This window comes from Heteronotia binoei, chromosome 3, assembly GCF_032191835.1.
Source record: "Heteronotia binoei isolate CCM8104 ecotype False Entrance Well chromosome 3, APGP_CSIRO_Hbin_v1, whole genome shotgun sequence".
NCBI lineage: Eukaryota > Metazoa > Chordata > Lepidosauria > Squamata > Gekkonidae > Heteronotia > Heteronotia binoei.
In genome coordinates this window covers 141,452,104-141,465,784 of record NC_083225.1, presented here as the reverse complement: position 1 = coordinate 141,465,784, position 13,681 = coordinate 141,452,104, and the positions used below count along the sequence as shown (strand labels likewise).

General features: G+C 44.8%; 1 protein-coding gene across 1 annotated transcript in view; it reads right to left on the bottom strand.

Moving 5' to 3' along the window:
• MYH15 (myosin heavy chain 15) overlaps window positions 1-13,681 on the bottom strand; it is a 135,955-nt gene that overhangs the window by 98,446 nt on the left and 23,828 nt on the right. Inside the window, exons 6-8 of the mRNA XM_060234543.1 lie at window positions 5,158-5,251; window positions 4,627-4,647; window positions 2,753-2,845 (exon numbers count right to left, since the gene is read on the bottom strand). Coding sequence (XP_060090526.1) covers window positions 2,753-2,845; window positions 4,627-4,647; window positions 5,158-5,251 — 208 coding nt within the window. The remainder of the gene's footprint in view (window positions 1-2,752; window positions 2,846-4,626; window positions 4,648-5,157; window positions 5,252-13,681) is intronic.

Sequence of the window (13,681 nt, the reverse complement as noted above, 5' to 3'; positions counted from 1 at the left end):
TTGGTGCTATTTTTATGGTGGTAGCCTTCTTCCACGGCACTTAAATACTGGTGTCAGTCAATTGTATGCCAGCCGGAAGAGGGCAGTCTTGCAGGTCTTCCAGGTCTTGCAGAACTGCACTTCATCTGGTAATTGGTTCCACCAGCAGGGGGCTATGATTGAGAAGGCCCTGTCTCTAGTTGATTTCAATCGGGCCTCCTTTGGCCCGAGGATTACTAACAGATTTTGTGATCCCGATCTAAGTACTCTCTGGGGAACATGTGGGGAGAGATGGTCCCTAAGGTAGGCAGGTCCTAGGCCATATAGGGCTTTAAAGGCAATAACCAGCACCTTGTAACGAACTTGGTATACCATTGGCAGCCAGTGCAGTTCCCAGAGTCCCAGCTGTATGTGCTCCCACCCGGGAAGCCCCAATAACAGCTGGGCAGCCGCGTTCTGCACTTGCTGCAACTTCCGGGTTTGGCACAAGGCCAGCCCCATGTAGACGGCATTACAGCAGTCCAACCTCGAGGTGACCATTGCGTGGATTACCGTTGCCAGGTCGCTGTGTTCCAGGAAGGGGATCAACTGCCTTGCCCACCTAATGAAATCATGCTTCAATCAATAACCACCACAGCATAAACCAGCATAAATTTGTTTTCAAATACAAAATTGGAATTTAGCAAAAAAAAAAAAATCATCACTTTCTAAATGGTAAAAGTTCTTTTTCAAAATCCTTTGCTGCATTTACAAGTTGGCAGTAGTAAAATGCAAATCAATTTGGATTTGAGCTTGAAAATATGTTTTGAGAATTTCTCCTCACAAAACACAACATTGTCTCTCTTGTGCACACATGATTTTATTTTTTTTTATTAATTTAAATGAATGCTGATAAACTATGAGTTAGGCAATTCACTAATGCTTCAGCCACAATGTAAACTGTAGGCTCTGCTTTCTTAGGTATTTCTTGAAAATCTGGACGGGTATTGATTTGGGGGGGCTTGGCTTCGGATAGAGTCCAGGCTAAATGGTGCACTGGATGCATTCCAATGCTTCCTCAAGAAGACAAGTTTTATCTCCCCTGAGCTAAAGAAATATAACCTGGTCATAACATATCGTCTAACTTTCAGGTGCCTAAGGAGGCTACAGTCTCCATGGTCCTCGTTATGGAACACGAGATGGGAAACTGCAGAGGCAGGCTGCAATTTCTGCAGCTTTGCATCCTACATGCCAAAATTAGAACAGCCGCTCACTTCTGTAGTCTCATGACCAGATAGCTCTTTCTGCAACCCTCAGGGACTGTTACGCATGACTTGTATGCTTCACTTGCACTGTGCTGTATTCTCTGCTATTGATGGAGATGGTACAAGAGAGCTGTTGTAGTGGCACTGCTTTTCAGAGCTTTTCATCACTCCAACCACCCAAGATGTATATTCACCCTTCATCGCCCAGACAACATAGCATAACACATTATCAAATATTGCATATCCTTTGTTCTTAATAGGCCTACAATTGTTATGACATCCTTATTTATTTACTTACCTCAATTATAATTACCTTTCTACCCAATGGGGTCCCAAGGCAGCTTATGTTAATGTCTTCTGCTCCATTTTATGCTCCCAACAACATTGTGAGGTAGTTTAGCCTGAGTGTGACTGGTCCAAGGTCACCCAAGTGAGCTTCCATGGCTGAGTGTGGATTCAGACCTAGAATCTCTCAGATCCTTGTCTGACACTCTGCACTGGCTCTCCTTGCACATATACAGGCACCTTTCTCATTCATAACACTTCATGACATATTATTTTTGTCTATTCAATCATTTCTCATTTCCAATTAGCTTTATCAGTGATTTTCCTCTGAAATAATCAACAGATAACTCTATGAAGGACATGATGCCTATTTTATGAATGTCAAATCCTCTTCTAAACCTTGGGCCTGTTGGCTGAAGTTACTATAACTCAATTGTAATGGTACTGCAGCCAGCATGACATCTGAAGAGCTTTGTGGGAGTTTCAGTAACTGAAAGAAGAAGAAGAATTGCAGATTTATACCCCGCCCTTCTCTCTGAATCAGAGACTCAGAGCGGCTTACAATCTCCTGTATCTTCTCCCCCCACAACAGACATCCTGTGAGGTGGATGGGGCTGAGAGGGCTCTCACAGCAGCTGCCCTTTCAAGGACAACCTCTGCCAGAGCTATGACTAACCCAAGGCCATTCCAGCAGGTGCAAGTGGAGGAGTGGGGAATCAAACCCGGTTCTTCCAGATAAGAGTCCACACACTCAACCACTACACCAAACTGGCTGCACATGGTGAGTGTTGCAAAAGGCACTCAGTATAAAGGAACAGGTGATCATCCATAGTGAGGTGATGGCTACCTGAGAGGAGGCCTTTTCTGCACTGGCTTCATGCTTATGGAACATTCTCCTTTCAGCTCTCAGTTGCTCTGAGTCTTTTTAGTTTCAGGTGCTGGGTTAAATTGTTGTCATTTAATCATGCACTGACTAGAGGGGGGTGTAAAAAAAAAGTCCCTTTCTTGTTTCTCCATGGATTTTTAAAATTTAACACACACACACACACAAGATGTTACAGTTACTGGTCTTCCTGCTAAGCTGACGTTTCAAAAGAGATTGTATTTGTTGATTTTGGATATTCAGTTCACTGGTCCCAGGAGCCTGATAGCTGAGGGGGTGACACATAAATCTTTAAATAAATAATTTAACATTATTGATAAAGAGAGATCAGTAAGGTACCACAGCAATAAAGCATACTTACAAAACGTGAGGAGTTATCATTTCGCAGGGTTTTGGCATTTCCAAAGGCCTCTAGGGCTGGGTTCGCTTGGATGATTTGATCTTCCAAGGTCCCCTTACAATGCAAAGATTTGAAGAACATTTTATTAAGCCAGTTCCACAGAGAAACATAAATGTTGGTGTTGCTGTAAACATGCATTTTCATTTTTATTAATGCCAAAGTAAATCAACTCAGAACTGAGTGCAGAATCTGAGGCTGGTTCAAGGTGATGCATTCATATAGCGATTAATTTATTATGCTCGCACATTTCTCCCATTAACCTAATCTACCAACACGAAATAGACTGACTCACTGGGGGATAGAAAGGAAAGCAACACATAATGACATTTCCATTGATAACAGCGATCACTGTGTGAAAAATATGGTGGTATTAAACAATCAAAGAGTGTGGGTCTAATTCCTTAGCATTTATAAGCCCTCAGAGGTCCGCATATGATCATGCCTTACACATTTGACATCTAGTCTAATGGACACTGGAATATTTTCTGCTAACACATTGTTTATGCAGAAGATACAGTAGGACTGAGGAGTAAGGGGGTTAGATGCGAGCAACTTTGTGTGGAAGGAGGAATGCCTTTTGCTGTGTTAGAATGAAATACAGTTGAATTAGGCCCATACTACATAAATGTGATTATGATTTTCAGCCTTGTTTAAAAAGTTAATTACTGGGCTCTTCTTTGAAGATCAGGGAAGGACTGCTACGTGAAAACAGTATTTTTAACTGTTTCTTCCCATACTTGTTCCACAGTGTAAAACCTCCTCCCCCAAACACCAATTTGCACCATGAGTGTAAAAAAATATATTCATTTGCACCTGTCTTTTCACTGACATAATTGCAGTTTAGGAAGTGCAAACCAGTAAACTCATTGGGTGTTTTCGCACTCACGTTTTACTGGCGCCACGACCCTCCTGACGCCGGCGAATCTGCATGGATTTTGCAACAGAAGCGCCGGCGCTCCCAGAAGCGCCGGCGCTTTCCGTCGCTAAGCCAGCGCAAACGTTTTCCTGCATCTTTGCGATTTCCGTTTGCGCTGGCTTAGCGACGGAAGTAGCCGGCGCTTCTGGGAGCGCCGGAGCTTCTGGTGCGAAAGCCATGCAGATTCGCCGGCGTCAGGATGGTCGTGGCGCCAGTAAAACGTGAGTGCGAAAACGGCCATTGAAAAGGCATGAAAGGAAAGGGTTAAATGCCCTCTGCCCATATGACCCTTTCCCCAATTTGCAAGCAGCAACACAGGATGCTAATTAAAAACCATGCAAGGTCTTAATTGCTGATCTTTCCAATCTAACCAAGTTTGGCCCTTATTTTAGGCTTCAAACATGCAAAAAATATGCTTTCTGTAGGTTTATTAACAGCCTTCAGAGGTTAGTTAGTAGAGAAGGAGGTATGCCACACACCCCTGACATCATCAGAGTACTAAATTATATCAGCTCAGCATTTACCTTAAAATGCTTCTTGTTATAATTGTGATAATAAAAGCATTACTCCCAACATACTTTTAAAATTACTTTCTGATATGCGGCCACAGTGGCATGATGAAGATTTTCATCTGTCTGCTATATGTGTTTTGGTTATTTTCCAATTTTTTGTGTGGGAAAATATTAGAAAGTTTGTCAAATCTTAGCGTTCAGCAAAATTTTCACAGAAATTTTGAACAATGGAGCCCAGAAGCAAGTATGGGGGGAGGGGGACGGGTAAGAAAGAAAGAGCACAATAAAATTTAGAGGTTCCAGAGTTCCACCCCTGTGAGCTCCTGCCCAAAATGAGGCCTGACAGTATTCATTCTATTTCAGCAACTTTATGCAAATGTAAATTCAAGAAGTATTCATTTACTTACTCCAGTCTTGGTGGCTGGTTGCTAATAAAAGAACAGTTGGGGGAGAAAAGATGAAAAAATATTAAATAAAGAGCTAACAGATTTATAGGTATAATCCATCCTCACTGATCACTAGCTCAGTAGCTCTCCATAAGTAATTTGGAGCAGACTTTGTGTATTCCTCATATATATGCGTGTGTGAGTGTGTGTTATTTTTCATAAATATTCCTAAATTGAGTTGCACAGCAGCCAAGAAGGTCAATGCACAGCAGCCAAGAAGGTCAGAGCGCCTGCTCCGGCTGCAACGCCACTGAGGATGTTCTCCGCAGCTGAGAACGAAACGTCTGGAAGGAAAACTTTCTCCAGTAGAACACGGCACTTGAGCCCGAAAGATTCTACAAACCCTAATAAACTACAATAATCAGACAGGATGAAAGCAAAAACAACTGCCCAACCCATGCTTCCAGTAATCTGCAGACAGAATGTCTTCTGTCTGTTGTTTACTAATTATTACTTGAACCAAAGAAGAAAACAGTAATTTCCAACACTTACATTCTTTTTCCCAGATTCACCAATCGCAGCTACTGTGGCAAAGTACTGAATGACACGCTTTGTGTTCACAGTCTTGCCAGCACCGGATTCTCCACTATATAGAAAAAGAAAAATGCCATTATTTAACTCCAGATTTCTGCTGCAATTGATTTTTCAACCTTGCCCACCTAAGCTATGTTTCTGGCTCTCCTACGCAAATTAAGATTCTGCCTGTTTTTCTGTTACCAGAAGTAAGTGCAGTTGATTTTATCCAGAGCTCTCATAATGTTAGCATTATACTGTAAATTCATTAGTGTATGTGTATGCAATGCTGTTGCTGTTGCTGGAATTGCATACCTGATCATTTAGCGTTAATTACAGAGCTACTAAATCAGGGCTGTGCTAGATTATCATATGCATTAACAACAGGTTACAATTAATGTATGAATATTTGTACCTGCCATGCAGCAATAAAGGTTTGGCTCTGCTCTTTATCAGGAAAATCTTATAGGTCTATCAAGGCAGTACTTCTATGATTCCAGCAGATCAGATGGTCATGGATATAAACACAAAGGTTGGAATTGAGGCCCTGTCCTCTCCAGGCACTATAGGAGTAATATCCTCATGCAGGGCAACTATGACATGTCTGAGAGCTCTGGCACAACAGTGAAAAACAGCAGTGCTTGATTGCTCACCAGTTTGGCTCATCACCTGTTTGCCTCCAAGAATTGGACAGGTGATTTAATCACAGACTGTTCAATTTTGCGCCTGTTCAGAACAAACAGTCTATGTCCCAACCTTGTAAGGATGCAGTAAAGCGGGGTGAGGTTATTTAGAAGCCATTTCCCAGCTGATCTGCCCAACTATCTAAAAGTTAGCTTTTGATGTCCTGTTGCGTGATGTCACTCCCCTGCCGCCCCTGGGGGGGTCTCCTTGTGGCAAGCCCTCCCGGTGGCTCTGCGTGGCCAGCTTTGGAGGTCTCAGAACTGGGTAGGGGCTGGGTTATGTCACCCAGCCTCCTATCCCCGGTGGTGTTTAGGGCTCCTTGCGGCTCTGAATGGGAAGCCCTCCTTTCACACCCACCTCATTCCTCCCTGACCTCCCAGCGTGGCTGCTTTTATTCCCCTTCTGGCCCCACCCCCCTCTCTCTGTTCCCTCTCTGGGCTGGCCTCGCCCTTCCTCATAAGCCCCGACGCCGATTCACGGTGTCCTGGGGCGGTACCCTCTTCCGGCTCCATGGCTGGCTCCCTGGTGGCTTGGGGGAGGCTCCCTTGACTCACTGTTGACTGGCCCCAGTTTCTCCTCGGTTGCAGGCCGGCCTCCTCCATGTCAGGCGGTCATGGGGCCTGGCGCGGCCGCCATCCGGCTCTCCAGACTTCCTGGACAGTGCCGGGGTAAGTGGGGGTGTTGCAGGTGGCTCCGGCGCCTGTCGGGAGGACCTGTCGCTGGAGGGGTTCAGTTGGGGGTTTGGCCGCGGGGGAGGCGACCTTGGCTGGGGGGTGGCCAGGGAGGTGACCCCCGCCTTTGGCCAAGTTCCAAGGCGGGACACTTGAGTTGTTTGTGATTCAGGTGAACAGATCAGGGGATCAGCTTGCCTGTATTTGTGATGGTTGATGATATATTTATTTATGCATTTGTGATAGTTGATGATGTATTTGTGATATATTTATGCTTTAACTGCCAAATGTGAATTTCTCAGCATCTCTGGTGGAAAATGCTTTGCAATGCTACAACTGTATTAGGTCACAATACTCTAATGTGTTGCAGTTTGTGTTCTTCAAAAGCCTTATTTCTTATATTTTGGCAGTAAAGTACTGAAGAGTGGACTCTGAAAAGTGCACTTTCACAGGCCAAAACAGATGGTTTTGTATGCATGTGACCACCCATACAACTGTGTGGGTGACAAACTATACCATAAAACCATTTTTAGTACCTCCTTAATGCACTTTAGGCAAATTTTAATTATTTCAACACAAACCTCCATTTAGGAGAGACTGCACTGTTAAAATATTCTTGAAATATGCAGAAGAAGAAGAAGATATTGGATTTATATCCGGCCTCCACTCCGAAGAGTCTCAGAGCGGCTCACAATCTCCTTTACCTTCCTCCCCCACAACAGACACCCTGTGAGGTGGGTGGGGCTGGAGAGGACTTTCACAGCAGCTGCCCTTTCAAGGACAACCTCTGCCAGAGCTATGGCTGACCCAAGGCCATGCTAGCAGGTGCAAGTGGAGGAGTGGGGGAATCAAACCTGGTTCTCCCAGATAAGAGTCCGCACACTTAACCACTACGCCAAACTGACTCTCCAGAAACCTGCTTACACATGCAGTTTACCATGTGTAGCTATGGCTACACCACTGCATGGAGTTTCAAGGCAAGAGACATTCAGAGGTGGTTTGCCATTGTCTGTCTCAACATAGGGTTGCCAGCTTCCCCTTGACCACCAGCAGGGATTGGGGGGTAGGGAGTTGACAGATCCAAGTTGGTAAACTCTTGGAGATTTGGGGATGGAGCCTGGGGAGGACAGGGACTTCACTGGGGTACAATGCCATAGAGTCCACTCTCCAGAGCAGTCATTTTCTCCATGGAATCTGGTCTCTGTAGTCTAGAGAAGAACTGTAATTCCAGGAGAATCCCCAGGTCCCATCTTGAGGCTGGCATCCCTACCTCCACATCATGACCCTGGTATTCCTTTCCAAATACTGACCAAGGCCTACTCTGCTTAGCTTCTGAGATCTGACAAGATTGGGCTAGCCTGGGCTATCCAGGTGTGGACAAGGTATTACCTATTTCAACAAGCACAGGAAGCATACTGAGCTTGTAGCTGGCTGCTGTACCATTTTGTGGGTCACACATTATATTGGTCTGGTTGAATTAATGCAAGATGCTGCACCTGATCTCATACCAATGACCTACCTAGTCCAGCATTCTGTTTCTCAGAGTGACCAACCAGATACCATGCAAGGTCCATAGGCAAATAATAAAGCCTCTATCTTTTGCTGTCCTCAAGCAACTGGCATTCAGAGCCCTAGTTCCTCTGAATGTGGAACTTCCATTTTGCCCTCTGTGACGGAAAGCAAAGGGTTAAGAATAAACTGAAGGCGCACAGGGCTGCGTCAGGTGACCTGAGGGTGGGGGCAGAGTGCTCACAGCTCTCAGGGAGGGAAAAAGTTAGTTCATGACAAGAAACTGCTGAGGCAGGAGCTCAGTCAGAAGTCTGTCAGAGTTGGAGCCTGACAGAAAGACTGAGAGGGTCAGTTGGGGCCTGAGAAGGGCTGAAAAGATAGCTGATCCTGAGTGGAAGCTGGAGACGGAGACGGGGAAGTCTTCCAGAGACGGCCAGCTTGACCTAACCAGCCGAGAGGGCTGTGTGTGTGTGTGAGTCAGTTAAAGACCTGAACGGTCGCAGACACCAGGAAACTACGCTAAAGACCTAGTGAGGAGGTTGAGGGAGTAGATGTGGGTCAGAGACACCAAGAAGGGCTGAGAGAAGAGTCTTCAGTCGAGGGGTGTGACTAGACACATCTATCCCAAGAGGCCAGACCTCGACAAAAGGTGGAGAGGGAGTTGAAGGTGGACTGTGTAACTGTGCAAGACTCAAGAAAGTAAAAGTAATCGTGAAGCCTGAAACAAAAGATTAAGCCTGTGTAAATATATCCCATATCCCCAGTTCAAGACTGTTAGTAACAATAAATCTGTGGTTTTAAGTTCAAGTTCTCGTGAGCCTATATTGTGTGAGAAAAACTACAAAGCTGCTGTGGTCCCATCCATCTAAACAAGTAAAATACCCCGAAGAGACTGAAATATAGAGATCCAGTGAGGCCGTGAGGCTGGCGCTGCGATAACTGGTTGCCAGCGTCGGGATTTCGAAGAAAAACCCCAAAATAAGTGTCACTAAGACACACAGAAAGTAGAGGGACACTGCAGTGAAGGAATTAAGACAGTTTTGTGAAAAATTCCTGTCAGAAATGGCTCCTCCTAAGAGAACTACCACAGCCACGGGGGATGGGCAGACACAAGAGGAGATTCCTGAGGAGAATCCTACTCATAGCATAGAGGCTATGAAAATACAGTTGGAATTGGCCAGAATAGAAGCAGAAAAACAAATTCAGATGGCCAAAATTCAAGTAGAAAGAGAGGAGAGAGAACACAGAGAAAGGGAAGCGGAAAGAGAGAGAGAGCACAGAGAGAGGGAACATGAAAGAGAAAAAGGAATGGAAATGGCTAGGCTGGAATCAGAGAGAGAACACAGAGAAAGGGAAGCAGAGAGAGAACATGAGGAAAAAATGTACAGGTTGAAACTCCAGGAGATTCAAGGAAGGCCTGAGTCTCAACGTGATACTAGAAATGAGAGGCGCCTCACAGTAGAACAAAAGAAATTCCCCAAGTATCAAAAAGGGGATGATGTAGAAGCTTTTTTGTTTAATTTTGAAAGAACATGTAAAGATTTAAGAGTTGCTGATGAGGACAGAATGATTTATTTGAGACCTCAGATCTGTGGAGAGTTGAGTGAAATCTACTCTGAACTGAGGGATGAGGAGACTTCTGATTATCAATTGTATAAGGAAAGGGTCAGAGTCCGCTTTGGCTTAACAGCAGAGCAAAGCAGGAAAAAATTTAGAGAAATCAGAAGGAAGCCTGGAGAAACATACTCTCAACTAGGTTGTCGGTTAGACAGAGCCCTGAACAGATGGGTTGAAGGGAGTAAAGTTTCCACTTTAGAAGACCTGAAAAACTTAGTGGGCTTGGAACAGTTTTATAACCAAGTCCCCTCTCAGTATAGGTGGGTTCTGAGAGACAAGAAGTTGAAAACAGTAGAAGAAGCAGCTATGATTCTAGATGAGATTGAATCAGATCTAGGGAGATCAATGTGGACTGCTCCAACTAAAAAACCCCGAGTCTGGAACTCTCCAGAGAAGTCTGGGGCGGGTAACAACAACCCTGCAAAGTGGTACAGTCCACCTCCATATAGAAGGACCCAGGCTGCTTGCTTCCAATGTGGAGGAATTGGGCACTATGCCAAATTTTGCCCAGAAAAAGGGAAAAAGACCCCACCAGCTAAGACAGTTAAAATAGTGCAAAGTCAAAAGCAAGAAGTAGAAACAAACCCCTCACTTCCAGAGAACACACCACCAGAAAGACCCAATAGTGTTCTGAAAGTGTGGAAGGTGCAGGAGAGCTTGAGTGAGGAATATACTGAGACTGTGACAGTAAATGACGAGGAAGTCAAGGCTTATAGGGACACAGGGGCGCAGGTTTCCCTAGTACAGCCAGAATTAGTAAAAAGTCATCAGTATTTGCCTGGGAAATCTTACACCATAAAGGGCATTAAAGGACCTACATTTGAAGTGGCCCTAGCAGAAGTTCCTATCAAGTATAGAGAGTTCCAAGGTGATTGGATTGTGGGAGTCCTGAGTGACATAGGAACATCGCTTCTATTGGGCAATGATTTAGCTGATGAGTTAAAGAGACAGCAAGCTAATCCTGTCAACATTGTTACAAGAAGCAGGCCAGAAGCAGCAACGACTGAGGTGTGTGTACAGCAACCAGCAGAAGAAGAGGAAACAATGTTGCAGACCATCCCTGCTGCAGAATTCCTCAGAGAGCAGCAACAAGATGACAGCCTGAGGGAACTATGGCAGAGAACTGGGGTGAGTGATACTGAGATCACAATTGAACACCCATGCCAATTTAAAGTGATAGACCAGAAACTATACCGGGTGGCTTTAAAAAGAAAACATAACATAGTGTGGGAAAGAAAGAAGCAATTAGTCCTGCCAAGAAAGTATAGGATGCAAGTGTTGGATTTGGCTCATGCATCACCCATGGCCTCTCACCTTGGCATCAATAAGACAAGGGACCGAGTGCAAGAACGGTTCTTTTGGCCAAATATGGGCAAGGACATAAGGGCTTTTTGTAAATCGTGTCAAGCCTGCCAAATGGTGGGGAAAGCTCTAGACAAAACTAAGGGTCTATTACAACCAGTCCCTATAGTCACAGAAGCCTTTGGGAAGATAGGAGTAGATATTGTTGGTCCTATCTCCAGAGTGACCAGAAGGGGAAACAAGTACATTCTGACCATCGTAGATTATGCCACCAAGTTCCCAGAAGCGGTTCCACTTAAGGACATTGAGGCAAAGACAGTGGCGGAAGCCCTATTGACTGTGTTTTCAAGATTGGGTTTTCCAAAAGAGATGGTGACTGATTTAGGCACCACATTTATGTCAAATGTGATGCAAGAATTGTTAAGAGCTTGTGGAATCCGGCATGTGACCACAACAGCATACCACCCACAAGCAAATGGACTCAATGAAAGGTTTAATGGCACCCTGAACCATATGCTAAAGACGTACGCATACAAGCATCCCAACGATTGGGACCAGAGGTTGCAACACCTGCTCTTCGGGTACAGGGAGGTACCCCAAGAAAGTTCCGGGTTCAGCCCATTTGAACTGTTGTATGGAAGGCAAGCCAGAGGACCCCTTGATGTTCTGAAAGAGGCGTGGTCCGGGAACGAGGACATCCAGGAGACAGATGTCATCTCTTACCTACAAGAACTACAACAGCATCTGCAGGAGGTGAGGACGGCTGCTGCAGACAACATGAGAAGGTCGCAACGACGGCAGAAGCAGTGGTACGACTCCAAGTCCAGAGACAGAGAGTTCAAGCCAGGAGACAGAGTACTGGTTTTGAAGCCCAGGAAGAAGAACAAGTTAGATGTGGCCTGGGAGGGACCTTATACCATCGCCCATAAGGTCTCCAACGTGAACTATGTAGTGAACTTAAGTGAAGATGGGGAACAATGTAAAGTGTTCCATGTGAATATGCTAAAACCTTATTTTGACAGGGGTAATTTGGTTTTAGTTGCAAAGAAGGGAGTCAGGGAGGGAACTGAATTGTCGGGTTGGGGGAAAATATCCCAGGAAGAAACCATTAAGGAGGTTCAGTTCGCCCCTTCTCTTAATGGAGAACAGAGAGCCCAATTACAAACGATATTGGGAGGGTACAAAACAATCTTTTCAGATGTACCAGGGAAGACGAACTTAGTGTGTCATAAGATTGACACAGGGGATTCGAGGCCTGTAGCACTCCAACCATACAGAGTGACTGGCCCGAATGCCAAGTATGTACAGCAGGAGGTAGAAGAGATGTTACAACTGGGTTTAATTGTACCTTCAGAAAGTCCGTGGGCCTCACCTGTAGTCCTAGTACCCAAACCAGACAAAACTATGAGGTTTTGTGTGGACTACAGGAGATTGAATAAAATAACAGTACCGGATGTGTATCCAATGCCTCGCATAGACGAGTTAGTCGAGACAATTGGAGCTGCCAATTTTATTTCCACCTTAGATTTGACAAAAGGTTATTGGCAGGTAGCTATGGATCCAAAAGATCAACAGAAAACAGCGTTTATAACCAAGGAGGGACTCTTTGAGTTTACTGTGTTACCATTCGGGTTAAGGAATGCTCCCTCCACATTCCAAAGAGTAATTGACAAGATGCTAGTGGGACTGAAAGAATTTGCACTTGCCTATATTGATGATATTGCTATTTTCAGTGCTACATGGAAGGAACACTTGCAGCATGTGGCCATTGTATTACAGCGAGTGAAAGATGCGGGTCTCACCATCAAGGCATCTAAGTGTCAACTAGCCATGGCCGAGGTTAAGTATTTAGGGCATGTGCTAGGAGGAGGTAAGATCAAAGCCGATTGGGGAAAGGTGCAAGCCATACATGAGTGGCCTAGACCCCAAACCAAGAAACAAATACGAGCGTTTTTGGGCGTAGTAGGATACTACAGAAGGTTCATGCCTGAGTTTAGCACGATAGCAGCACTGCTATGTGAGTGCACCAAGAAGAAGAACCCTGATCCAGTAAACTGGAATGCAGAGTGTCAAAAAGCGTATGAACATCTGAAAGTGGTTCTGACCACGGAACCAGTGTTGAGAACTCCAGAGTTTTCAAAGGAGTTTACCCTCTTTACTGATGCATCTAATGTGGGGGTAGGTGCAACTTTGAGTCAGCAAGGAGAGGAAGGACTGTATCATCCAGTTCTGTATTTGAGTAGAAAGTTATTGGACCGAGAGCAACACCTCTCAGTAATTGAAAAAGAGTGTTTACTGATTGTGTGGGCAATAGGTAAGTTGAAACCATACCTATGGGGAAGGAGGTTTACACTGTGTACAGATCATTCTCCCCTGAAATGGTTGAACCAGGTAAAAGATACGAACAGCAAACTGATAAGATGGAGTTTACAACTCCAAGATTACAACTTTGACATCCAGCATATACCGGGGAAGCAAAATGTGATAGCAGATGCGCTATCAAGAAGAATGTGAATTTTAAAAGTCTGTTTGTATGGTAATGTTATAGATATAAGACTATATACCTGATGAAGAATGTATATAATTTTGAAGTAGGTGTTATAGCAAAAGTGTTATAACAAAGTTAGTGTAACCCAAGCAAGTGTGCCCATGTCCCATTGCTCAGCAAAAGGCTGAGACCTTTCGCCTTGCGCAATGTCTCAAAAAGGGGAGGGGCATGT